Source organism: Muscardinus avellanarius (genome assembly GCF_963383645.1).
Source record: "Muscardinus avellanarius genome assembly, chromosome: 15".
NCBI lineage: Eukaryota > Metazoa > Chordata > Mammalia > Rodentia > Gliridae > Muscardinus > Muscardinus avellanarius.
The window spans coordinates 66,160,082-66,187,554 of record NC_137801.1 but is presented as its reverse complement, the minus strand read 5'-3'; the positions used below and the strand labels follow the sequence as shown (position 1 = coordinate 66,187,554).

The window sequence follows — 27,473 nt, the reverse complement described above, 5'->3', positions numbered from 1 at the left end:
AAAACCCAAGTGTCCACCACAACGCAGCAGGGTTCGCGGACCTTAACCTGCAGCACAGAGGGACAATGAGTAGCAACAGGCAGCTGTGGGCAGCAGGGGTAGGGTTGTCCACACCGCCCCGGTGCACACAACTCTATTCTCTCTCTCACTCGCTCCCCCCCCCTCTCTCTCTCTCTCACTCACTCACACAGTCAATAGGCATGCACACTGACATGCACACACACACACAGTGACACACACATGCGCACACTGACACGGATGTGTACATGCACACAGCCCCTAAAGAACGCCTGGATCACCAAGACGTACCGTGATAAAGATGGGCTCATCAAACAGCTCCGAGGGAGAGTCGAACAGGTTAAAGAAAAGAGTCTGTTGGTCCAGAGTAAAAGGGAGACAGATCAGTGCTTCTGGCCCCACGCGGGCAGGGGCGGCCAGCACGCAGAAGCCTCCAGGCCTGGGAGTTAAGTCCACGTAGAAAATGAGGAGCGGGCTCAATGCTGGGGGCTGACAGGTTTAGGACCTTCCACCCCTGATCCCACAGAGGCTGTCTTCTCAAAAACAGCCCTTTAGGGTGATGGGGACATGGAGCAGAGGGGCCCCGAGCAGGAACGAGAGCCAGAACCCTTCTCCAATGCCTCAAGTTAGCCTGCTCGAGACCCAGCACATCCCCGCCCCTGACTGGTCGCCAAAGGGGGACACTTGTAAATGACTCTCCAGCTGTCTGCCCTGGGCTCCCGGTGAGGGAGGCTCTGGCCCTGACAGTGCCCAGTCTCCCACCTCGTTGAAGTGAGGGCTGTTTCCCTTGTGGATCCGAGTCCGCTTGGTCTGCCCGGCGGCCGTGACCTTGACCACGGGTTTGATGTTCACCCCGGGCAGCTGGCGCCCCTCGATCACCTGGACTCTGATCTGAAAGCAGGAGGAAGGGAGAGAGGCTGGGAAGGAAGGGCCACCCACCCACCACCCACCCTAAGAGACAGAAATCTCAGGGAACTGTCCACTGCGGACCTCCTGGGAACACAATTAAAGAGGTATTGGGAAAAGCAAAATAGACGTTATATTTTCCCATCAAGGTCCCTTGCGTCTGTAAAATTCCATAGTTCTACAGAAGAGCTGCAAAGATGCAAGGAGTGAGCTGCCTGCCTTAGACCCCCTGGTAATCCCAGTACTTGGGAGGCTGAGACAGGAGCATCACAGGTTCAGACTCAGCAACTCAGTGAGGCCCTGTTCTAAAATAAGAAAATAAAACAGGGCTGGGGTGTAGCTCAGAGGCAGAATGCCCCTGGGTTCAATCCCCCATACCATACGCACACACACACAGAGAAAAAACCCAGAGGGTTGGGGGGCATCAGCTTCTATTCGTTTTGTTCAGTAGACCCTACCTGAGGCCCTGTTGATACTGACATTTTAAAGTGGCTTGACCATTCCTTACTGACAATTTTCTCAGTGGACAAACTTGCACAGTAAAGTGACCCCATAAGCAGCCTTCATTCATTTATTTACTGGTGGGGTAGAACCGGAGTCTCATACATGCTGGGCAAGTTCTCCACCACTGAGCTACATTCATCCCCAGGTTCTATTCTTTATATTATTAGACGCAATGCTTTCTTACATTTTGAGAAATAAATTAAGAATTTTTTGCCATCGAATTTTAACTGAAAGAATTCAAGAACATCTGTGCTTCCAAATGTCAGGCCAAATGTTTACACAGTGAAAACTTTAAATATTATAATAATTTTCATGGAAAAACAAGATGTATGGTTCCTCTTTCTTATCAACTGTTATTTATCCACCAACTCTTTTTCTTAAATAGCACATCTGACATAGCATCATAATAGGAAGGTGGGTGAGTGATTTTCATTCTATTCGTTTTGAGGCATTTTCCAAATTTCCTACAATGAACACATAGTACTTTTTAATGTTTGTGGTACAGGGAATTGAATCCAGGGATGTTCTACCTGTGACCTATACTCTCAACCTTATTTTATTCTTTATTTTGAAACAGGGTCTCACTAAGTCGTAAAGGATCTTACTGAGTTGCTGAAGCTGGCCTCAAAATGTGATCCTCCTGTCTCGGCCTCCCAAGTACTGGGATCACAGGTGTGTCACCATGCCTGGCTTCATATATTGTTATTATTTTTTTTTTTTTTTGGTGGTACTGAGGGTGGAACCCAGAGGCTTTCTTACCTCCAGGCTATACTCCCAGACCTTTTTTATATATTTTATTTGGAAACAGGGTCTCACTAAGTTGCTGAGAGCCTCACTAAGTAGCTGAGGCTGGCTTCAAACCTGTGCAATCCTCCTGTCTCAGCCTTCCAAGCACAGGGATTACAAGCGTGCGCCACCACACCTGGCACACACACACACACACACACACACACACATATATTTTTTTTAAGAAAAGAAAAAGCAATAAGAACATGTCTTTAAGAGTATATTAAGGGAGCTAGAAATGTGTCTCTTAGGGGAAAACATAGTGGTAGAAGGGTTCCATCCCCAGTACCACCAAGAAAAAGAAAAAGTCCCTGGGTGTAAGCAAGGGGATAGATATAAGGAGAAGTAAAATGCCAGACAGAGCTCCTTGGGTTCAGGGATCATGCTAAAATTCAGATCCCAACTCAACAAGTCTGGGGCGGGGATGCAGATTTTGCTTTTTTAGGGAGTACTCCAGTGCTGACTGGGGTATTCAAAACAGGGGTAGAGCAAAACAGAAGAGATGCAGAGATGTTGAATCTCTTCACGAACTTCCTCTTTTGTTGTTGTTTTTAAGCAAAACCTTGGGACTGGGCAAAGGCTTGTTCTGAGGTCCCAAGATTCAAACTCCCTGTTCAGCAGCTTCCCGGAACAGAAGGGAAACCCAGATTCCCCTCGGAGGGCCCTCAGGATCCCAGGCGCCTCTCCCCTGAGGTGCCTGATGGCTGACAGAGGAGCCTGGGGGCTGAGAGCCCAGTCACCTGGAAGTCCTGCGGCTTGTCCGACAGCAGCTTCCTGGATGTGGGTGCACTTCTCTTTCTTTTATTCCCAGGCTGGTAAGGGGGAGGATGGGATGGTGGCTTCCTGGGGGTCGCAGGAGCCCCGGGGCCTGGAGCACCGCTCTGATCCAGGAACGGTTCTGCCTCATCTCCCGTGAGCCCCTGGTCCTCGGCGTCCTCCTCTCCTCCTGTGTCTGGGAGGACAGGGGGTGATGAGCGCTGGGTTCCTCTAGCCCAGCCCAACCCAGGGAGGGCCGAAGGGCAGGAGTCCTAGACCCGCCATCGCGTCCTGTCCCCGCGGTCCCCATCTGAGCCAGGGAGGTAAAGCAGAAAGAAGGGCAGCTGCCAGCAGCTGGAGGCCAAGGCGTCGGTCGAGTTAGTCAACAGGAGGGAGACAGAATGGCCCTGGCCTTCCCGCCCCGACCCTGTAGGAAGATGACTGACAGCTGTGAGACGAGAAGTTACAGGTGGGAGGGTCTGGGACAGCGACAGCCCTGTCTCACCCGTGGGGGCCAGCCACTTCTTTCCAGAGCATCTCGTGTCCACGGTGCTGTCACTGAGCAGGGACCAAGTCTCCGCCCGGCTCTGTCCCCCACCTGGTGGTGGGCAGGCAGAGCCGGGGATGAGGGCAGGGGAGGGTGAGGGGCCGCCCACTGTGGCTGCTTGCCCGCCCCTGGCCCAGGGCACAGGAGCTGCCCTGGGTGCTCACCCTCTCCCCAGCCCACCCTGTCAGACCCACCTCGGTGTGGTCCCAGGGCCTTTGGGGTCCTCTCTCACCAGGAGCACCCCTCGTTCCTCCCCTCAGACTCCCCAGCTCTAGTCCAGCTCAGGATTTCCCAGGTGACCCCAGGCAAGAGTGACCTCCCATCTCTTAGCTCAGACAACGCTGAGCCCCAACAAGAGGGACAGAGCTCTGCCTCCCTCTCCACAGAGCCCCACACGGGGCTGGACTCCCGAGCCAGGCTTCCAGGCCCCTTCATCAACTCTGGAATCTTCCCGGAGGCAAATGTTTGCAGCACATCTCCATAGCTTCCTCCCCCAACAGGCTAGGCAGCAAGGAGGCCCTGCCTGCTTTCCCACCCTGGCCACAGCAGGCAAGCCGGCCACCCCAGCCTGGGGCCTCGCTCAACAAGCCCAGCAGAGGCAAGCAAAGAGAACGGAGGCAGGCGCGGGACTTAGCTAATTCAGCCCGCATAGTTCACAAATGATGCTCTGTAAGCCCGGAGAGGGAGAGTGACCAGACCAAAGTCACCCGGCTATTTAGTGTCAAGGCAAGACTAGAACTCATGGCCCCTAGTGTTAGCCCAGGAGTCTTTCAAAGTGACAACTAGCTCCTTTATCTCATGCACTCGCTAAAGGCCTGCTGGTATGGGGCGGGGCCCACCGGGCTCCATGGGTGAGGCCTCAGGTATGCCTGGGACAGACCCCATCCCAGCCCACCCCTCTGGCAGCTGTGTAGCGCAGAGGCACCGCTCCTTCCTGGGGCGCCTTCATCTCGCTCCCAGCAGCACCTGAGGGGCCGCCTCCCTCCCTTCTCTCTGCAGAGCCACAGGCAGCTCTCTTCTCGCCAGGGGCCCTGCCACACGGAGATGGGCGCCTCACCAGCCACCATGTCCATGTCGGGCAGCGTCGGGGAGGGCTCCAGAGGAACGGGGGGCGGGAACAGGGGCACAGCTCCTGGGAGCGGCGTGTAGGAAACCTGCAGGACCAGCGAGGCCTAGAAGAGAGGGCACAGGCAGCAGGTTAGTGCGCTGGCCTCCAGCACTGCTCTCCAAAGGTATCTGCTTTGCAGGACCCAGGAGCATAGGTAGCTGTGGGCACAGAGTCTGGGTTCAGGTCCCTCCCTCCAGGAGCTGAGTGACTTTGGGCAAAATCTGTAACCTCCCTGTGCCTCAGTTTCTCATCCATAAAAGAGGTTGATCAGCCGGGCATGGTGGTTATATGCCTGTCATCTCAGTCCTTGGGAGGCTTAGACAGGAGGGTCGCAGATTCAAGGCCAGCCTCAGCAACTTAGCAAGACTGGGTTTCAGTCTTGCTAAGACTGAGACAAGGGAAGAAGGGTGTAGCTTGGAGGTAAAAAGTAGAATGTCCCTGGGCTCAATCCCTAGTACTAAAAAGAAGGAGAAGGTACATATGTTTCCTCTAATACGCCCAAACTAGGGAACCTAGAGGATACCAGTGGTACTCCAGATAATGGAGGGGAAATACCAGCAAAGCTTGAATGGAAAGATAGAGGAGGAGGAAGGCTGAACTTGATTAATGAGGGTCCACATCCGAATATGTGTAAAATTATGAATATGGCGTGGTTACCCGGGACAACTACTGTTGGGAGGGGGGGAGGGAAAACAGGGGCGGGGGGAGGAGAGGGCATCAAGTATAGTTTAAATGTATACCATTTATGTTCAATAAAAATTAAAAAAGAGGGTAGTTATAGCAATAGCATCTCCCTCATAGGGTCAAATGAGGATCACTTTGGAATCAGAGACCTGATCTCTCCTGCAGGATGCGCTAAGTCTCAGGGGAAAGCGCCCTCAGCAGTTCTGCTCAGCCGAGGATCTGGCCTCGCCCTCCACAGTCAGCTTAGCTGGGCTCTGCTGGCACTGAGGGGCCCTGGGTGCCGCTCGCCCTGGGGGTCCTCTCCCCTCCTAGATGCAACCCCACCCGCCACATTGGGGAGCTCCTACGTGGACAAGGGAAGGCTGCCCGCCTCCTCCTCAACCCACCCGGACGCCAGCCCTGTGCAGGCTCAGCAGACGCTCCAGCCTTGAAGCCAGCAACCTCCTTGTTTTAATCCAAGTAATAAATATTATGTTTAAGAAAGTTTTGGAAGTATAAAAAGTATTAAAGAAGAAAAATAATGCAAAAGAAATTGTCTCATAATTCCTCCACCCATCACATTTTGATATAATTCTCTCTTTTTTTTAACAAGTAATGTATAGCTCTGCTGTATATAAAATGCTTTTCTTCTACTTGGTGTTAAGCAATAAGCATCAGAAAATCCTTTATAAGTTTTTAATGATGCGTGATTTCCCTCTGAATGACTTTAGCATGAAACACTGGACATCTCTACAGAGTAATATTAGGGACATCTAAGACACCCCCCCCTCCAGCAAACACCAAAGACAGAAATGCTGGAGCCCTCCCTCTGGTGTGCATCCTCCAGAATGGAGAGTGGGAGGGGCATCCAGGCTAACGTAGGGCAGGACTGGAGGGAAGGGGGCTCCGAATACTAAGGAAGGAGACCCAGGGCCACTGAGACCCTTTGACGTCCCACATCCCAGGCGAGGCCATAACCAGCCCTGCAGGTTCCCAAATTACCACCAGGTGTCGCCACTTGAACAGCCGGTGCGGGCATCACCAGCTTCTGCAACCCAGGGGCGGGAAAGCACAGCCTGGCTGGACCCCCAAAAGCCACTTCAGTGGGCCTGGGGTGGGCCTGGGCATCTGTACGTTAAACAACCAGCCTGGGGCTTCCCCTCACTTCATCAAAAGGCAAGTTGGGCTCTTTGGAGAAATAAGTAATTCCAGGGAGAGGTTAGGGAAGGTACAAGATGAACCTGAACCATCTTTTGTATCAGAAAGCAAGGAAATGTTCTGTGAATAATAGAAACACATCAAAAGGGCACAGATGCCAGCTTGCAGGGGCTCCTGAGAGTCAAGGCAGGAGCGATTTGACATGAAAGTCAATAATGATAGTAACAGATTAAACCACTGAATAAAATAGTGACACATGGATCTGTATTAAAATAAATAGGAAAGGAAAAGGCCCTGCTTTACAGTATAACACCAACTAATTGATGAAGAAAATAATTGATTTACAATATTGCCACATAGAGAAAGGCATGGTGGCGCACGCTTATAATCCTAGCATTTGGGAGGCTGAGACAGGAGGATCGTGGTTCACGGACAGCCTCAGCTACTTAGTGAGGCCCTTTGCAACGCAGTGAGACCTGTTTCAGAACAAAGATAAAGCCATGTGTGGTGGCGCACACTTGTAATCCCAGCATTTGGGAGGCTGAGACAGGAGGATTGTGTCTGAGGACAGCCTCAGCTATTTAGTGAGGCCCTTTGCAACTCACTGAGACCCTGTTTCATATAAAGAATAAAAAATAGGGCTGGGGGTGTCATGCAGAAGCAGAATGCCCCTGGGTTCCATCCCCAGTACCGCCAAAAAAAAAAAGAAAGAAAGAATAAAATGTAAGGCTGGGGGTGTAGCTCGGAGGTAGAATGCCCCTGGGTTCCATCCCCAGTACCGCCAAAAAAAAAAGAAGAAGAAGAAGAAGAAGAAGAAGAAGAAGAAGGAGAAGGAGAAGGAGAAGGAGAAGGAGAAGGAGAAGGAGAAGGAGAAGGAGAAGGAGAAGGAGAAGAAGAAGAAGAAGAAGAAGAAGAAGAAGAAGAAGAGAAAAGAAAAGAAATATTGCCACTTAGCAATCATCAAAACAGTAATAAATTCAACCAACAAGCAACATGGGTGTAAAACTCTTGTGTCGGGCTGGGGTGGAGTTTAGTGGCGGGACACAAGGCCCCAGATTCAATCCCCAGCACCATAAAATAAAAACAACAAACTCATGGGAAAAAGCTGAGTGAGAGCCGGGCGTGGTGGCGCACGCTTATAATCCCTGTGCTTGGGAGGCTGAGACAGGAGGATGGCGCAGGTTCGAAGCCAGCCTCAGCTACTTAGTGAGGCTCTTAGCAACTTAGCAAGACTCTGTTTCCAAATAAAATATGAAATAGGTCTAGGAGTGTAGCCTGGAGGTAGGAAAGCCCCTGGGTACACCCCCAGTACCACAAAAAAAAACCAAGTTGAGTGGGGAACAGTACTTCCCCACAAAATACTTATTAGAAAGTAAGGTGGATGGACAATTAGTGGGAAAATCCAGCAAATGCTAGTTTAATCGAATGATCAAGAGTCACAATGCAAGCCAGGCGTGGTGGCACATGCTTGTAATCCTAGTACTTGGGAGGCTGAGACTGGAGGATCCCAGCTTCAAGGACAGCCTCCGCTACTTAGTGAGGCTCTCAGCAACCTAGTGAGACCCTGTATCCAAATAAGAAATAAAATCAGTCTGAGGATACAGCTTGGATGTAGAATGCCCCTGAGTTCAATCCCCAATACCACACACACACAAAAAAAAAAAACACAATGCACTTAAGAATCAAAGCTGTGCCACCCATAAGTACAGTGAGAGCAACACAGCAGCTCCACCCACGGTTCATTCAAAGAGCACAACCTAAATCTAACCACAAGGAACAGCCACCTTGGCTCATTTTTTTAAGTGGCGATATTTCAAGATTATAAAAGTAAAAAAAATAAAATATTGGGGAATTATCTGAGATGGGAAAACACTAAGGAGAACAACTAACTCCAACACATGGTCCTTAACTGGATCCTTTGGTTGTAAACGACACTATCAAAAAATTGATTAACCTCGAGTGGGGCGGTCTCCAGAGGAGAGGAAATGATGTATCCATGGTCCTCATTTTGGTGATTGTGCTTATGTGGGAGAAGGTCCTCAAGCAGAGAAATACACTCTAAGGTTTAGGATGATGGGTCAGGAGGTTGTCAACAGTCTCAAGTGATTTAGGACACAATGCTCTTTGCACTATTTGTTGGTTACTTTTCTCCCAATCTTAAATTCTCACAAAATAAAAGGCTTTTAAAAATCTGAAATCTGCTGGGTATGGTGGCACACACCTATAATCCTAGTTCTTGAGAGGCTGAAACAGGAGGATCATAGGTTCAAGGACAGCCTTAGATGTAGCAAGACTTTTAGCAACTAGTGAGACCCTGTTTCAAAATAAAAATAAAATAAGTCTGGGAGTGTAGCTTGGAGGTAGAATGCCATTGGGTTCTATCCCCAGTACCCCACACACATATACACATATCTGAAATCTGTTTCCACCATAATCACAAGAACCTCACTCAGCAGACAAAAGCCCCTGTGCTTTCATGTTGGCTCACCCCTCCAGGGGTAGTCTGAGTCAGGACCAGCTATGTAATTTGCAGGTCCAGTGCAAAATTAAAATAGGAAGCCCCACCAGGCATGGTGGCACAGGCTTGTAATCCCAGCAATCAGGAAGCTGAGACAGGAGGATCTTGGTTCACAGCCAGCCTCAGCTACTTAAGTGAGGCCCTCTGCAACTCAGTGAGACCTTGTTTCAAAATAAAGAATAAAAACAGGGCTGGGGGTGTAGCTTGGAGGTAGAATGCCACTGGGTTCCATCCCCAGTACCACACACACACACACAAAAAAAAAGGAAGCCCCTTGGTCAATGATTCAAGATGGGACGGGTGTGGTGGTGCATGTGGTGGTGAATGCCGGGTAATCTCAGCATTCAGGAGGTTGAGACTGGAGGGTCGCGGTTCGCGGACAGCCTCAGCTACTTAGTGAGACTCTTTACAACTTAGTGAGATCCTGTTTCAAAATAAAGAATAAAAAAATAGGACTTGGGGGTGTAGCTCAGAGGTAGAATGCCCCTGGGTTCCATCCCCAGTACCATAAAAAAGGAATGATAACAATTCAAGATGGCCAGGCATGGTGGTGTGATCCTGTAATTCTAGTACTTGAGAGGAGAATTGCAGGTTTGAGACCAGTCTCAGAAACTTAGTGAGACCCTCCGCAAATTATCAAGACCTTGTTTCAAAATAAAAAACAAAAAGGCCTGGGGTGTAGCTCAGTGGCAGAATGTTCCTGGATTCAGTCCTCGGAAAGAAGGAAGGAAGGAAGGAAGGAAGGAAGGAAGGAAGGAAGGAAGGAAGGAAGGAAGGGGGGAAGGGGAAGGGGAAGGGGAAGGGAAAGGAAGAAAGAAAGAAAGAAAGAAAGAAAGAAAGAAAGAAAGAAAGAAAGAGAGAGAGAGAAAGAAAGGGATGGAGGGCGGGAGGGAGGAAAGGAGGGAGGGAAGAGAGAGAGAAGAGAGAGGAGAGAGGAGAGAGGAGAGAGAGAGAGAGAGAGAGAGAGAGAGAGAGAGAGAGAGAGAGAGAGAGGAGATCACAAAAACTCAACATGGTAACAGTAGAGAATTAAAGAAGCCCAGAGCAATTGAGAGCATGGGACCCCTGTGAGACCCCAGCAGGCCAGACCTGGGTCGAGTGTTTGCTTAGGTCGGCCCAATTTGGGTCCACATCTGAAAGAAGGAAAGAGGGACCCGCCTGATCCGTCTGGCCTGACCTTTCCTTTCATTGATTCGCTGATGAGTTCCCTTCACTAACAACATATATGAGGACCTGCTGGGGGCCACTGTTCAAGGTATAGGGGACACTTGTATGAACACGGGATCCTACCCATGGATCTGCTACCTCAGCAGAGGAGACAGAGAACAAGTCATGAGCACATCAGTTACAGAGTCATTAGGAAATGAAAGAGGAAGTAAATCAGCACACGCAGGGCCAGAGGAAAACGAGGGCCACAGGTTGTAGTGCTAAATCAAGTAGTCTCAGTGGCCCCTAGGGACCACATCTTGACCGCCCCTGGGAGTCTGCCCCTGGTCCAGATCCCCCTGAAGGGCACCCCTCCCTATTTCTAGGGGCTCGCCCCGCCTACCCATCTGCTCCGCACCACCTGGGCTCCTGCCCGCCATCGGTGTGGGGGCAGCGCTGCAGGACCATGGCTGCTCCGCCCAGGGCCTGGCATCAGAGCACGGAGCTCAGGAGCTCAGGAGCAGACTTCTGCAAGAAGTAGGACAGGGCAGGGAGGGCTGGCCCTAGAATCTGAGCACCATCTGGGCAGCCCTGCCTGGAGCTTCCTAAGCATCAGATACTGTCACAATGACAGCCACAACCCCCAGTGGCTCCAGGCACCCAAACAAGACTTCCAGCCAGAGCAGGTCCAACTCTTCTATGGCCCATCAAGGTCCGCAGGGACATCCAGGACAGCTCTGGAGGATCTAGAACCCGGAGGATCTAGAACCCGGAGGATCTAGATCTGATCTCATCAGCAGGGGGTGGGCTCCAGACACCGCGCTTGAGCAGGGCATGTTCATTCTGGAAGCCTCTAGCTCCACTGAAGATCTAACGGGAAGGGGGCTCATCTCCCACCATGCCATCATATGTCGTTCTTGTCCCCTTCTCCAGACAGCCAGGGCTGAGATTTTCCCCCTGAAGATCCAAGGTCTGTGCTCTGTACCAGCTGCCCCAGGTGGCACAGAGCACACGGACAGGCAGGTGAGCCTGCAGACCCTCTGGCCTGGGCCCCAGGCCCCAGCAGGACACTTTATTTGTTGGGGTTTTTTTGTTTTGTTTTGTTTTGTTTTGGGTGCTGAGATTAAACCCAGGGCATTCCTACCTCTGAGCTACTTTCCCAACCCTATTTTTATTCGTGTGTGTGTGTGTGTGTGTGTGTGTGTGTGTGTGTGTGTCACTGGGGATGGAACCCAGGAGCATTCTACCTCTGAGCTACACTCCTATTTTTTATTCTTTATTTTGAAACAGGGTCTCACTGCGTTGCAGAGGGCCTCACTAAGTAGCTGAGGTACTTCACGGTACTTCCCGGGTAGCCCAGCTCCTCAGGTCTCCGCCACTGTGGCACTGTGGGGTTATCCCACTAACAGGTCATCACCAGTTACTCACAGATCACACTGCCCGGGAGCGAGATAGCCCCAGTTGCCTGAGTCAGCCATCTTGGGGTATGCAGCCAACAATATCTGCAGAACTCTGGTGGCTCCTGGTGGTCCCAGGCTCAAAGAGCTCAGGAAGCCAAAGGTGCCTGGGCTCCTGACTCCCCTCAGACAACCCCCCAGACACATGTAGGGGGCAGGATGGGGCCCTGTGCTGCCACAACCAACGCCATAGCTGAATCTCCACACCCCGTGGAAACAGCCCCGGGCTTCACCAGAGCACTGTGCCCGTCCTGGTCCCAGCGGGCAGTGCACTGGCTCCCCTGACCCACCCAATGCTCGGTTTCCAGTGTCCTTGTCACCCAGGGAGCTTCACTTTCTCATCTGATGCTGGCTTTTTTTTTTTTTTTTTTTTTAATGTGGTGCAGGCTGGAGTGGAGAGGCTGGTGTCTCAGCAAGGAGGCGAGAAGCTCTGACTGGAGGCTCTGAGGCAGCCCGTGGTGAGGTGCGATGGAGGCACACCCAGCAGATCCTTGACTCCCAGCCGCACTCAGGAGCTGCCTCAATGTCCGTGCTCCCTCCACAGTGCTCTGCCCCCGAGGGGCAGCTCCAGAGGCCCATGGTGTCCTCCTTGACCACACTCAGTGTTAGGAGACTGGAATGCTCAGGGGAGCACAAGAGAGGGCTCAGGAGGTGATGGAGACAGGCTCAGAGAACACCGCACTGAACCAGGGAGCACCATCTGAGACAGGAAGGGATCCTCCTGCCAGGTGGCAGCTCCCTGTCCAGAAAGCATTGGGCCATCGCTGGCCCAAGCACATCATGAGAGCAGGAGACCAGGAGCGCGGTGAGCCAGGGGCCGTCCACGTCCCTTCCACCCAGAGAGCTTTGAGAGGTGCCCATTGGGACACCCATTCACCATAACCAGTGGCTCCCTTTCTCCAGATCTCAGTGCCCAGTGTGGCTCCATTCAGCTCAGTCCAGACTGGCCCCTTCCTGACTCACCCAACCACCCAAGGGCCCAGACACACACACACACACACACACACACACACACACACACACACACACCACCCAGTCTGTGAGACCACACAGGCCTCAGAACCTCCGGGTCTCACTGGGAGAATGCTGCAGGGTATATTTAGCTCACTAAAAATAACGAGGCCACAGATGAGAGCCAGGAATTGGCAGCTGGGACTGGGAGAGAGGCGGGAAGGACAATGGAGGACAAGGAAGGGGGTCTGCCAGGGCCCGGGGGCAGGGCAGGGCTGTCTGTCTCCCTTCCCTTGTGACCTGTGACCCAGATGACTCAGATGTTCCCAATCTGGAGAATGGGGCTGGGCAGTGAGGAAGGTGTGCGGGGGAGACTGGGACGCCATGTCTGAGCCACAGGGACTGGAGGTAGCCGGCAGGCAGGACATGGCCCAAGGCAGGTTGAGCTGGTGACTCAAGGCCCCTCCAAACCAGTGTCCCTCCTGGATCCCCAGCCACTGGCCAGGGAGGGCCAGGCTCAGCTCCCGGAAGCAGGACTTTGACACATCTCTGGAGTCAGAAAATCAAGGCCCAGGGCAGGAGCCACCAGGCAAAGTCTGAGACCAGACGCTGGCCAACGCAGGGCCAGTGCGCACTTACCCCAGTGGGATGCTGCTTGGTGTCCAGCAGGGGGGCATTGAAGCTGGCAGACAGGCTGGGGGTGGCGAGGACCTCCCGGAGTGGGACCTTGGCTTCCCCCAGGAACCTGAGCGGACAGAGAAGTCAAATGTCAAAGCCAGCCTCATGCACCCTGGATTTTCTCTCCCTAGAACCCCCAGCCCAGCTGATCTACCTACACCACCAGTCCCTTGGGCCCCTCCAGGGTGCCCTGGACCCCACACCTGTCACCACCAGCCACCATCGCTACAGAGCCAGGCCCCTGGGGAAATACCTGAGTATAAGAGAGGGGTGAGAGGCACCTGCTCTTCTCCAAGCTCAACCTTGACCCTTTCTCCCCTGGCCCAGAGGCCCAGCCACACCGCCATTCCCAGAGGTGAGGGCTTCCTCCAGCAGAGCTTGACAGCGGCCAGGCCAGCCTCCCCAAAGGCCCCGGCACTTTCTCCATCCTCCACAGTTATAACCCTGTCTACACAGGCTATCTAAACGGTTTCCCAGAACTCGGCCACTGAAACACAAAGGACCCTTCCTGTCTTCAGACACAGGGAGAAAAGGATGCTGGGACCAAGGAGACAGACTCCTTTAGGAGAAGCCTGAATGGTCAGTGGCACGCACACCAGAGGCCATGCCTCACGGTGGCAGGCACCCCGCAGGATGGGCTCTTGGGGAAGAGTGGGCCAACGTGGGATGGCCAACGAAGGGCTCCTAGAAGAGTAATGAGGAACAAGTTGTGTTTCCTGAGCTGTGAAACAGGCTCCAGGCCTTCTGCCTCGGCAGCGAGCCGCTGTGCCTCCTGGAAACAGCACTCAAAGTACGTAGGCCTCTGACCCTGCTGGCTTCCTGGGACTCGGCCCATCTGCGCAGTCCTGTCAAGACGTGAGCTTCACTAGTCCAATGGACAGACAAGTACATTCTCATCATTTGCTGCTGCTGCTTCTACCCCCCCCGCCTTGAATAAAGCAAACCTGGTATCTGATCTGGGACTATCCTTTTTCTGGTCTCTGTCACAACTGATTTGAACATGCATTCATATGATCCTATGAAATAAAACTACAGTCTTGACCTAAACTGCTGATTTTTTTTTTGGGGGGGGGGAGTAGGGATGGAGCCCAAAAGCATTCTATTCTATGTCCAAGTTATACCCCCAACCCGTTGTTTTTATTTCTGATTTTGAGACATGGTCTAACTAAGTACAGATGGCCTCGCTAAGTAGCTGAGGCTGGCTTTGAACCTGTGGTCCTCCCAAGTCTCAGCCTCCCAAGTGCTGATGTTAAAAGCATGCACCACCATGCCTAGCTTGCTGGTTTTTAAAACTGGGTACTCACAATGAGATGCCACTTCACATTCAGTGAGGATGGCTATTACTAAGAGAGAAAGAAGACCAAGATGGTAAGTGCTGACCAGGTTATGGATAAATCGGAGCCCTGTGCACTGACGGTGGGAACGCGGAAAGGTGGGAAGTGCATAAAAAAATTAAAACATGAGCCGGGCGTGGTGGCACACACTTGTAATCCCCGCGCTTGGGAGGCTGAGACAGGAGGATCGCACAGGTTCGAAGCCAGCCTCAGCTACTAAGTGAGGCTCTCAGCAACTTAGTAAGACCCTGTTTCCAAATAAAATATAAAATGGGTCTGGGAGTATAGCCCGGAGGTAGAAAGCTTCTGGGTTCCACCACCAGTACCACCAAAAAAAAAAAAAAAAAAAAAAGAAAAAGAAAAGTTAAAACACAAAATTGCAATATGATCTAACAAGCCTGCTTCTGGACACACACACACATACACACACACACACACACACACACACACACACACAGAAATCAGGGACTGAACAAACATTTGCATGCCAGTATTCCTAGCATTATTCACAATCACCAAAATGGGGGAAGCAACCCAAGTTAGATGGATAAACAAAATGTACTATGTACACACCGTGGACTATCACTAGGTCTTAAAAAGGAAGGAAAACCTGACACAAGCCACGATTGCGGGTCATCGTAGAGACGCTAAGCCGGGTGAAGTGCACCAGACACAAAAGCACAAGCGTCGTTCGATTCCACTTACATCTGGTCCCTACGATCCTCAAATTCATAGACACGGAAAGCAGAACGGTGGTTGCCAGGGGATGGCAGAGAAGCAAAAGGGTGTTATTTACCCGGGGTAGACTTTGAGTTTGGAAGATGGAAAAGTTGTGGAGATGAGTCAGAAGGATGGTTGCACAGAATTAATGTCACTGAGCTGTACATTTAAGCATAAATGGCCAGATACACTTAAAACAAGAGGATCAGGCTAGCCTCAGCAACCTGGTGAGATCCTGTTTCAAAATATAAAGTTGCAGCCGGGCGTGGTGGTGCACACTTGTAATCCCCGCGCTTGGGAGGCGGAGACAGGAGGATCACGCAGGTTCAAAGCCAGCTGTGCTGGCTTAAGAGACCCTGTTTCCAAATTCTAAAAATATTAAAAATATAGGTCTGGGAGTGTAGCCCGAAAGGGTTTCCAGGAACCCCAGTATCAACAAATATATATATTTATATATTAAAACAGGGTTGGGGGGTGTAGCTCAAAGGTAGAATGACCCTGAGTTCAGTCCCCAGTACCACAAATACACACAAAAGAAAGGTTAAATAATAGATTCTGTCATATATATTTTGACACACACACAAATAATTTAAAATTGGTTGCTTATTATATAAGCCTGTCAACAATAAAAGCCATCCATTTCCATCCCTCTTGGAGCAGGCCGACTCTTGGTCTTCCTGAAGGGCTGAAGGGCTCCTTGCTGGGAGGACAATAACAGTGGCATGTGGTCAAGGTCAGTTTCTCTTCTATTTATTGAAAGAAATAGCTAAAGGGAGGGACCTTATTAATACTCATTCCAGGGTTCTATGACCTCTTTAGTGCTAGGGGTCACATTTTCTAGAATTGGACTCTTCCAAGGGTGTTCTATTCCCTTGAAGCTCAGAGTAGGCTTTGCACCATGGCCAGCTAAGCAGGGGCTCTTGTAGCATATATCCCAGAGGCAGCAACACCAGTACATGGACTGAAAGGTCCACAGGCCCCAGGCAGTGTAAAACAAAACAAAAACCAGAAGGCACAGAGGACCCAGGAGTCCATGAGACATCTGAGATTGAAGTCACCCTGTCCTTCGTGAGAAAACCAGGGAAGCAATCAGAATGACTTCCTCCAGCAGGTAAATGGAGCAGCCAGCCCGGGACTGCCCAGATTCCCTGAGCAATCCCTGCCACTCTCAGGCTTCTAACCTCGGGAACAGGAAGGCCGGGCCAGACTGCTGGAGCAGAAGGGACAGGCAGCTAACATAGCTCACCACTTGCAGAGGCCCAGAGCAAAACCAAAAGCTGGCCTCCTGGGCCTGCAGCCGGCCCAGCCCAGGCTGGGGAGAATTCCCGGAAGTGGGGCGTGGGACAATGGGAGGAAATGCAAGAGGAAGCGGCGCCCCACCCCTGCCAGCCCAGGCATCTCCGGGCTGCCCCAGGCAGCAGCTGGACCCACCTGGACCCACTAATTGTTATTTCCTCCCGGATTCCTCTTTTTGGATCCTGAAATACACCTTCTAATGCCCACTACAGCCAGAGGCCCTGGGGGCAATCCCTGCCAGGTGCCCACTAGGAGGAAGAGTTGGAAGCCGCCCATCCGAAAGCTCAAGAAGCAGGCCATGGGGACCAAGCCCAGGAGAGTCAGGAGATGCCAATTCTCTGCCAGGCATCGTGCAAGCAAGCACTGCTCAATGTTATACCAAACTGACCTAAAACCACTAATTGCTTAACAAGGGACTCCTTGGGGTAGCTGACAGGCTGAGGCTTAAGCACAGGATGCTTTGAAGGCTACTCATCCACCCATTCATTTCACAGAGGATAAAGGAGAATAAAGCATCACCTGTGTTGCAGGGGGATAGGTTGGGGGGGGAAGGTGTGTGAGGTGAAATAATCCCCCCCCACCACCAAACACACAGAGACAAACAGAAAAACCGTGGATTCTTGTCCTAAGCTAAGAATAGGTATTCATCGCTTGGACAGCTGCTGCAGATTTAAAGAAGTTTATTAAAAAGATAGAAATATAGAGATAGTTAAAGCCCTGTGCTGGAGCAGACACAGGGGGGCAATTCGAACGAAAATGCCAAAGAACTCCAGTTTACTGAGTTTTTATCCTGTCTAAGTCCGAGGAAGGTCCTTTGATCTGTAGATATGCTAGCCCTATCTCTAGCCCAGTCTCTGCCGTTTCCAGGAGGATTTGCCCTGGAAGGGGGGTGGCTGTCCTGCCTCCAAACACAGCCCTCTGCACCTCTTGTTCCATCCCCCGAGATGTGTGAAATTGTTTCTCCGGCATCTGGGATTTCTTCAGATTTCCCTTAGGCCATTTGTTTCTCTTTCAGAAATGTAAAGAAGCCTCTCAGGCTTCCTTTCCTTCCCTTTAGAAATGTAAATTACAAGTCCCTCCTTTCTGCTAGCCCTGGCCTTCTTAGTATAAAGGATATATTTTTAAAATTGGAACTCTTTTCCCAATACTTATACCTTAATACATTTCAAACCCTCTTCCCAATACCAGTACATTCCCCCCTCTGTCTAGTAAGTTCCTGACATCTGTCAGGCCAATGGTAGGTACAGAAAATATAGTGTGACATCTATAATTTTACAAACATTTAACATGAGCCAAGTTTTCATCTATGTCACCCCATTATGATTACATACATACATGTACCCCTAGCAAAGGAATCAGGGCGACGACTCATCGAGCTGCTTCGAAGCTGAACAGGGGCGATGTAATGGGGCCCCGGCTTAGGGTACATATGTATGAAATTGGCAAGGGGAGATCAGATGGGTCCATGTGGTGTGTGTCTATGACGAGTCAAAGGCCTCGGTAGATGTTTGCCAGGTTTTGTCTGTCAGAAAGCTTTGATCCTATGAGATAATATTTAACAATATAGGTTAATAACATAGCATTTAAATTAGAAATCAAAACTTTTGTTGACTTAGACTGAAATACACAAAAGTGGGATGTATTAAGTTTATTTTGCACCACGTGAATCCAGAAATTAGTATTGTGGAAACCTAAAATAGGCTTTGGAATGAAGATATTAGATGATTTGATGAATACCAGTTCACCTGGACAAAACAGAATTTACCCTTTTCCTCTGGCACTGTTTGAAGTTTACTTAAAACTTATTGGTCAGCTTACAATAGGGTAACATTGGTATCTAGGACTATGTCCCAGTCAGAAAAGATCTAAAAGTTTCCCTTGGCATGAGTGAAACCAAGGTGTTAATTTTTACCTGGATATGTGCTCTTCAATTGCTTTTGTGTTTGGTGGGCTTAACAAGCTGTTTTTAGGGTTACCTCTAAGACCAATTTTACATCTCAGCACAATGTGACTGATAGTTTTCCATAACTTTTTACAGTAAACAATCTTAAATGGAGGTTTTAAAGAATTATTATAGACTTTGGGGTCTCCCAATTTTATGGCAAAAAGTAATCCTTTAGCCTTTTTATCAACAGTACATCCCTGCTAGTGAACTTTAGTATTTCCTTTTAATAATTCATCTTCATCACATGCCCAAACATATCACAAACACTGTTTTGCAACTTATCACACATCTTTTGCAATGTGCTTTAACCTTCTTGTTTTATCCTGTTTTCATCTGAGACAATTTTGGGATAAAACTTACAACCAAACAAATTTCATCCATGCTTTATACCTTGCTTTAACCCTCTAACCTTTTATCTGGTCCTTTGTTTCCCTTAGGGACAACCTTAGGACAAGCCTTACAACATGCTTTCTTAGTTTCACAAAACCTTCTTTCTCTGTATTTACCAACATATAAAGAAATACATAGACTTTTTAAATTTGTCTTTTGTTGTTACATACAAGCAAACCCCCCAAAAAAGCATATCACTTAATAATGTTGTTCATACATCAGCAGTTAAAGAAACCCATTTAAAAGACTTAAGTGTTATTTTAAACCTCATGAAGTTAAGAGCCTGTTATTGCATTTAGCATTTTTTTTTAACTCAATTGAAGTATAGATTACATGGAAAATTAAGACATTAGATAAATATCACTAGCACCTTAAAACCTTAATTTTGCAAAAGGAGTAATATTAAAGACACTGTATATTTTATTTGACCACATATCTTAAAAATTGTTGTAAATTATCAGAGAAATTCACATCATAAAAGCATCCCTAGTGTCTTAAAAGATTGATTTTGTCAAAGAAAATAACTTTATTTAATCACCTCTCACAAGAGTCTAATTGGACAACTTTTTGAAGTAACCATTTTAGCTAAGAATGATTGAGATAAAAATATCTTTGAGTAATAACTTTAGTGCAACCAGCAAAAGAAAAAAAAAAAAACTTTGTTATCAGAGGAGCTGAATTTTCTGGTGTGGCTAAGAACGTAGAATGGAAGGTCATTTTAAACACCTCTGCAGGCTGAGTAAACAGATGGCTCAGAGCTGGTCTGTAAAGACTCCGCACCCTGGCTAAGCTTTTGGTCCTTGGGCCGGGAAAGAAGGACACTGCCTCAGATCTGGCCTCCGGGATTTCACTGCGTGATTGCCTAGGGCTCTTTTAGTTAACTCAGGTGGTGGTAAGTGGGAGGACTCACTGGGAACGTAGGTCTGAGGACCCCAATTCCCTCCGGAACTGGGGGCGCTCAGCCGTTTAATGGTCCCCCTTTGCATTGTGAGCCAGGCCTCAGAGGACCTTTATGGCCTCCTGGTTGAGAGCATTTTCTCCAGAGTTGCTCTTGCTTTTCTACCTTAAACAGACTTGAGCCTAGGCTTTTGCGAGCAGCCAGAATCCTTAAATGGCTTTTGTCCATCTATCTTTCCCTTTTCAAGTCTCTGTCAAACCAAATTGACAGCCTGAAGTATTAGTCTGTCTGAGGATGGCCTTCCCTTCTACTGGGTAAAGAATTAATTAATAATGTTAGCATCTATTCTTTTGAGTAGGTGTTATAGCCTTATATTTAATCCTCATGAAAGAATTGCATGTGGACAGATCAAACCGTGAACTTTCCTCTCCAGGTGGTCTGCGGCCCACAGGCAAAACCAATTGGAAACTAATCTGGCAGCACTAAGGACCCTGCGGATCCCAGGCTGCTAAAGCTGCACCTGCAATGCACTGGCTTTATCGTGGTTAGGCTCAAAAACTTCTGCCTTTTGCGAGTTGTTTCTTTCTAGCAAGGGGCTGGGGTCTATGAGTGGCAATGCCAGTTCTCCTGTGGGCATATTTTGTCTATTTTATGATTCCCCATTCGTGGAGGCCGCAAAATAATTATCCTCTACTGCTTTAGCCTCTTTATACACCCTATCCCTTTCTATAGATGTCAGAGTTTGTTCAAGAAGTAATTTAACATTTCTCCAAGTAAGATCATACAACGAACTGAGTAATTTGAATGCCTTTATGTACTGGTCAGGGTCAGTAGTATAATTTCCCAAGTCCTTTTTAATTTCTTTCAATTCTGCTAGCGAGAAAGGCTGATGGACTTGCTTCGACCCGTTTCTCCCCCCTCCTACCATCACAAGAGGAAACATTCCTCCTTGCCCCTGAGCCTCGGGCACCCCCTGGGTCTCCCGCATATCAGAGTTGCTATCCTGGGGGTGGAGGGGCCTTAGTCTGGTTTGATCCCTTGGGCATGAGAGGGGGTCCTGTGGCTCCTATAAGGCCCTCTTCCTGATTGTTCTGTCCCATTTGTGCTTTAGATTCTGTTTTAGCCAAAGCTGCCACAATAGCCTCAACCTTGCACCTTTTAAGTAACTTTGGGTGTTCCCGTAAGTAGAAAAACAATTGAAGATAAGCTATCTCTGTCCATTTACCCTCCTTTCTACAAAATAGGTCCAATTGCCTTAAAATCTTGTAATTGAGACTTCCCTGTGGGAGCCACGTGTCTTCGTCCCCTAGCGCGTACTGCGGCCATACTTGGGTGCAAAAAAATATGAGAACTTTTTTCTTTAGCATCTTAGGGTCACACTTCTCCCAATTTTGGAGAACACATGCGAGTGGAGATCCAGATTCCACCTTGGAGTGCTGGACCCATCTGAGAGGGAAAAGGGTATGGTTTAGTGTCCTGTCTGAGCGGAGGTCGTCCCCTCCTCCCCCAGAGCTGTGCACTCAAACCGAAAATCCCGGCGTTTAGGACATGCCTGGAATCTCATTTTACGACAGAAAAGCATATGGTGCGCAGAAGGTTGTCCTTCTGACCCTGCACCGTGTGAAAGTGGGGGCCTAGAGGGTGGCCTCATTTCCCACGCTTTGCTGCCCACCGGGAGGGTCTTAAATGGGAAGAGGCTTTGCCACCCTTTCCCCTTGCCCATATTACCCTGTCCGATCGAGCTGCTTGGCCCGCTCTCTGTCCGATGAGACTTCCTATCCTAAAGCCATGGGTACAGCTGTGGACGTCCAGCTGTCCCGTCCGTGGAGAAGCACGGGGCAGTACTTTCCACCAACCGAAATGGATATGGAGATTTAGCCCCCTTACTCCTGTTCCATTTCCCGCACTTTCACAGTGCCCCCCTTTTCCCGATGGGGTGTCTACTGCCATTTTTCACCAAAAAAATGGTCTTCCTACTGTGTTTTCCTGTATTCACTTCACTCATTCAAGGCCTAAAATCCCCACGCCGGCCAGCGGCTGGGCGTTGCCTTTCTTTGAGGCGCCTCCTCGGAGGGCTTTTCCATGTAAATTGAGCTTTTCCTGCCTGTTGAATGTCAAACAATTCCTGCTGAGTGCTGCAGTCACCTCGCAGACTTGCCTGACTGAAACTTTTCTTTTTGACCTCTTGAAAAAACTTAACCCTTCATGCTCTGAAATTTAGGACTATTACACGTGGCTCCAGTTGCCAATGGCAACGCTACCTAGATGCCGTCTTTAAAAACAAACGTGCTAGCTTATCTTCCTAGAATCTGTTTCAAATTACAAAAAAAAAACTACCATCCCCTAGCTTGGGTCTCCTGTTTGGAGAGCTTCCTCAAGGTGGGCCATGGGCATTTTTAGATTTAACTTTGTATAGGGATTTTAACAGTGTCCCATCCGTGATGTGGGCCTAATAGATGGGCACTCATTGGGCCTGACAAGACAATAGCGGTTTCCGAGAAGCCTCAATAAGGACCAAGCACTGGCCCTGCACCCCCTACGTAGGCATAGGCAGCAAAGATCTTACCCCCGTAGAGTGCGGATCTCAGATCGCGTACTGGCCGCCACTAAGCCTTGTAGTAGGCCGGGAGGAGGTTCTCAGTCCTCTATCGTCCCCTACACTATTTAATGGGAAATTTTCCCTTCCCCTGGAGATTCTGCCGTAGCTAGGCCGTGGCAGGGGGGTCTCCATGGTTCCAGAGAGCTCATTGGCGCCGGCAATCCAGTCATCCTCTGAGATCTGGTCCCATTTTAGGGAAGGTTACTGACCTTCAAGATGCAGTGGCTTTAGAACCACCGTCGGCTGGAGTCACCTGCAGCTGTAGATAGCCCCACGTTGGGCGCCAAATATGTTGCAGGGGGATAGGTTGGGGGGGGGAGGTGTGTGAGGTGAAATAATCCCCCCCCACCACCAAACACACAGAGACAAACAGAAAAACCGTGGATTCTTGTCCTAAGCTAAGAATAGGTATTCATCGCTTGGACAGCTGCTGCAGATTTAAAGAAGTTTATTAAAAAGATAGAAATATAGAGATAGTTAAAGCCCTGTGCTGGAGCAGACACAGGGGGGCAATTCGAACGAAAATGCCAAAGAACTCCAGTTTACTGAGTTTTTATCCTGTCTAAGTCCGAGGAAGGTCCTTTGATCTGTAGATATGCTAGCCCTATCTCTAGCCCAGTCTCTGCCGTTTCCAGGAGGATTTGCCCTGGAAGGGGGGTGGCTGTCCTGCCTCCAAACACAGCCCTCTGCACCTCTTGTTCCATCCCCCGAGATGTGTGAAATTGTTTCTCCGGCATCTGGGATTTCTTCAGATTTCCCTTAGGCCATTTGTTTCTCTTTCAGAAATGTAAAGAAGCCTCTCAGGCTTCCTTTCCTTCCCTTTAGAAATGTAAATTACAAGTCCCTCCTTTCTGCTAGCCCTGGCCTTCTTAGTATAAAGGATATATTTTTAAAATTGGAACTCTTTTCCCAATACTTATACCTTAATACATTTCAAACCCTCTTCCCAATACCAGTACAACCTGCTCCATCTGAAGATGAAGATGGCAGTGAAGACTCTGGGGCCAGGTGCCTTCTGCACACCAGGGATGCCACAGGCTTCGAGGACACCAGCCAGGGGCCTGGCAGGTGCCAACGAGTATTCAGTAGAAGTCAGATGAGGCAAAGAGAGGCCCAGGCCCTGCACAGGGCTCTGGCTGCAAGAGCCAGCTCCAGCAGGTGGAAAGGAAACCCCACAGGCCTGCCCCCATCCCCACCCCTGCCCCTGCAGCCTACCAGTACAAATGCCTGGACCAGGCTATCTATGTTGACTCTGCTGCGTTTTGCAGCCACTGGAGTGGGGAGGGGCAGGAAAAGTGTGGAGGCAGAAAGCCACTGCCTTCCCAAGTTAGCACCGAAGAGGGAAGCAGTTTAGTATGGACAGAGCGCACATTTTTCTCCCATGAGAAAAAGAACTTAGTTCTCCAGTTCACCATCTAAGAGTAAGAGTCCTGCTACCCGATGGGAGCAGCCTTGAGCAGTATGTGGGAGGGCGGGGGATTAAGTCAAGCAAGCTTGTTTAATAAGCATGAAAAAATTGAAACAATTTGACTTAAAACATAGTCTTATTACATTATTGTTTATAAGAACAAACAGAAGGGCAACCCAAATGTCTGTCATGCAGAACAGGTAAAGTACTCTACACCCATACAATGGAATGCTATGCACCTCTGAAAACGATGTTCACCAGGCACTTTTATATGAAATCAACAAGACATGCTGTTAAGTTAAAAGAAAAAAAGCAGCCTCAGCTACTTAGTGAGGCCCTTCGCAATTCAGTGAGACCCTGTTTCAAAATATATAAAGACTAAAAAATAGGGCTGGGGTGTAGCTCAGAGGTAGAATGCCCTTGGGTTCCACTTCCAGTACCACGGAGGGGGGGGGGATGAAATAAAGAAAAAGAAAAGAAAAAAAGGCGCAAAAGAGTATGCGGGTAATATGTTAGCTATTGCATAAAAAGAGAAAAATCAGAACCTATATTGGTGATTAAGCAATAAGAACTCTGGGATGTTACATAAGAAATGAACACCAAGCTGGGCGTCGTAGCAGATGCCTGTAATCCCCGCACTTGGGAGGCTGAGACAGGATCGCACAGGTTCGAAGCCAGCCTCAGCTATTTAGTGAGGCTCTCAGCAAATTACTGAGACCCATTTCCTAATAAATTATAAAATAGGGCTGGGGGTGTAGCCCGGAGGTAGAAGGCCCCTGGGTTCCAACCCCCAGCACCACAAAAAATTTATATAAAAAAAAGAAATGAAAACCAGTGGGGATATAAATCAGTACAGCCACTCTGGAGAATAGTATGGACTTTCTTCAAAAAACTAAAAATAGGTCTACCATATTATCCAGCTATCGCCTTCTAAGTATACTACCAAAGGAAACAATGTCAGCATATCAAGGAGACACACTATACCCATGTCTGTGGCTACGCATGTGCATTTAAAATGCAAGCCTGCAGGGCATGGTGCCCAGCACCTGGAACCCCAGTACTTGGGAAACTGAGACAGGATGATCAGGGACAGCCTCAATAGCTTAGCAAGGCCCTCAGCAACTTAGTGAAATCCTGTTTCAAAATTTAAAAAAAAAAAAAAAAAAAACTATAAAGGGCTGGGGGGTGTAACTCAGAGGTAGAATTCCCCTGGGTCAATTTCAAGTATGTGGGAGAGGAGAGAAGAAGAAGAGGAGAAAAGGAGGAGGAATAAGAGGAGAAGGAGGAGGAGACGAGGAAGGAGGGAGGGAGAGAAAGAGGAAAAGAGGAGAAGGAGGAGAAAGAGAAGGCAGCCCTTGGGTTCTATCTCTAGTACAGAAAAAAAAAATGCTAATTCTTTGTTGGGGAGATCAGGAGTGAGTAGTTTTTCAGACTTTTAAAACGCTCATCACCTGTGCTTTTTAGATGGATTAACCTCTCCCACGGATAGGAGGTTGGGAGGTCTACTAGTCTATGCTATGCAAGATTAGCACTTGGAAGGTTCAGGGGTAGCCTTGAAGCCTGGGCTCTAAGAGAGGATAACACAGGGAGGAGAGGGTCCATGTGGGGTGCAGAGCTGGCTGAAGCCCTAGCAGAAGCCAGAGGGTCAGAGAGGCGACCATGGGGCTCATGGCGGAGGACCCCTGAGTGCTCATGGCACCCCTCAGCTCCCTGGGGCCTTCTCCATGCCTGGTTCTGTGAACTAAAGAATAACAGGGTTGGCCGCCAGGCTGGGGCCATCAGGAGGACAGCAGCCAAGATCTGTTTTAGAGCAGGAAGGCAGGGAAAGTGGAAGCAGAAGTAGACCAGAGCAAGCCCCTCCCCCCACGCTTCACAGCCAGCTGACCAGGGAGGCTGCAGGACACAGGGCTCCAGGGACACTCCAGGCGGCCCACGCCAGGTGCCACACACAAACCCCCATTTTTGCAAACTGTGCCTTTCAACCTACAGCAACACCCCAGAAAACGCTCTTCCTCAGCCACCTTCCAGCGGCGAACACAGCACTTGTGACTCACGGCTGGGAAGGGTGCTCAAGTCCTCCTGCCTGGCTGGAGACCCTGCTCGGCTGCTCACTCGACAGCTGTGTGGCTGGACAGCTGTGTGACTGGACACAGATACACAAGTTGAGGAGGAGCAGAACACTGCACCGTCTTAAAACACCCCTCAGTCTTCAAGGGGAAGAAAGAAGAGCAAGGGTATAATGGGGAAAGATCAGAAAACACGCCAACCCGGTGATTGAACTTACATCCCCAATGGGGAGCATCAGCTGCCTCTGGATCCTGGCCTGGACCCGTCGCAATGGGCAAATTCTGGCCAGGAAGTAGGGACCTAACCTAATCATGAAGAAGCAGCAGACAGACCCCAGAGGAGGAATTTTTTGTTTTTGTTGTTTGTTTGTTTGTTTTTTGTTTTTTAAGTAGGAGTATTGAGCCGGGGATGGTGGAAAACGCTTGTAATCCCCGCGCTTGGGAGGCTGAGACAGAAGGATCGTGCAGGTTCGAAGCCAGCCTCCACTGGCTTAAGAGACCCTGTTTCCAAATAAAAAATATAAAATAGGTCTGGGAGTGTAGCCCGGAGGTAGAAGGTCCCTGGGTTCCATCCCTAGTGCCACCAAAAATAAAAAGAGTAAGAGTACTGTAGTATTCAAAAATATACGTTGTCATAAAAAAAAAAGGGTGGAAATGTTCCAGATTAAAGAAACTATGGAAATCCTACTGGCCTTCAATATTGGGCCCTAGACTAGTTCTGGAAGGAGAGACAGAAGAGGACTGCTCGAACAGATAATAATAGCAATTATTAAGAGATAATAATTAGTCAGGCATGGTGGTGCATGCTTATAATTCCAGTACTTGGGAGGCTGAGACAGGAGGATCATGGTTCGCAAATAGCCTCAGCTACTTAGTGAGGCCCTCCACAATTTAGTGGGACTCTATTTCAAAATAAGGAATAAAAAAATAGGGCTGGGGATATAGTTCAGAGGTAGAATGTCCCTGGGTTCCATTCCCAGTACTGCAAAGAAAAGATAATAACTGCTATAAAAGAGATAATAATATACAATGCATGCCTCTAACTCCAGTACTTGGGAGGCTGTGACAGGAGGATCACAAGTTCACAGACAACAGCAACTTAATGAGGCCCTTTGCAACTTAGTGAGGGCCTGTTTCAAAATAAATAATAAAATAGGACTAAAGGATATAGCTCAGAGGTAGAATGCCCCTGGGTTCAACTGCCAGTACCACAAAATAATAATGATAAAAAAGGAGGAGGGGAGAATTCTTTTTTAAAAAGTTACTTGAGCTGGGCTCAGTGACAAACGCCTATAATCCCAGTACTTGGGAAGCTAAGAAAGTAGGATCGCAGGTTTAAGGCTAGTTTCAGCAACTTCAGGAGACCCTCAACAACTTAGCAAGACCCTGTTTAGTTATTTGGTCAGTTGACAGGACTGGAATACAAACAGCTGATTATAAATCAGGTTTTTCAGTTGGTAATGGTGGCACACGCCTGTAACCCCAGTACTGGGAAGCTGAGATAGGAGGATCACAGGTTCAAGAAACAAGACCCTATTTCAAAACAAATAATAAAAAAGGCTGGGGGTGTAACTTGGAGTAGACTGCCCCTGGGTTCCATTCTCAGTACAAAAAAAAAAGA

The 27,473-nt window shown here is 49.1% G+C and overlaps 1 protein-coding gene across 14 annotated transcripts in view; it reads right to left on the bottom strand.

Moving 5' to 3' along the window:
* DYSF (dysferlin) overlaps nt 1–27,473 on the bottom strand; it is a gene marked incomplete at both ends in the record, with an annotated part of 231,285 nt that overhangs the window by 153,997 nt on the left and 49,815 nt on the right. For 8 of the 14 annotated variants that reach the window (XM_080711957.1, XM_080711950.1, XM_080711948.1 and 5 more), the window contains 5 exons: nt 310–372; nt 781–909; nt 2,955–3,166; nt 4,575–4,689; nt 13,158–13,263. In XM_080711957.1, the coding sequence (XP_080568083.1) occupies nt 310–372; nt 781–909; nt 2,955–3,166; nt 4,575–4,689; nt 13,158–13,263 (625 nt within the window). Of the gene's footprint in view, nt 1–309; nt 373–780; nt 910–2,954; nt 3,167–3,475; nt 3,569–4,574; nt 4,690–13,157; nt 13,264–27,473 lie in introns of all 14 variants that reach the window. The other 6 variants (XM_080711955.1, XM_080711953.1, XM_080711959.1 and 3 more) reach the window with 1 other exon arrangement.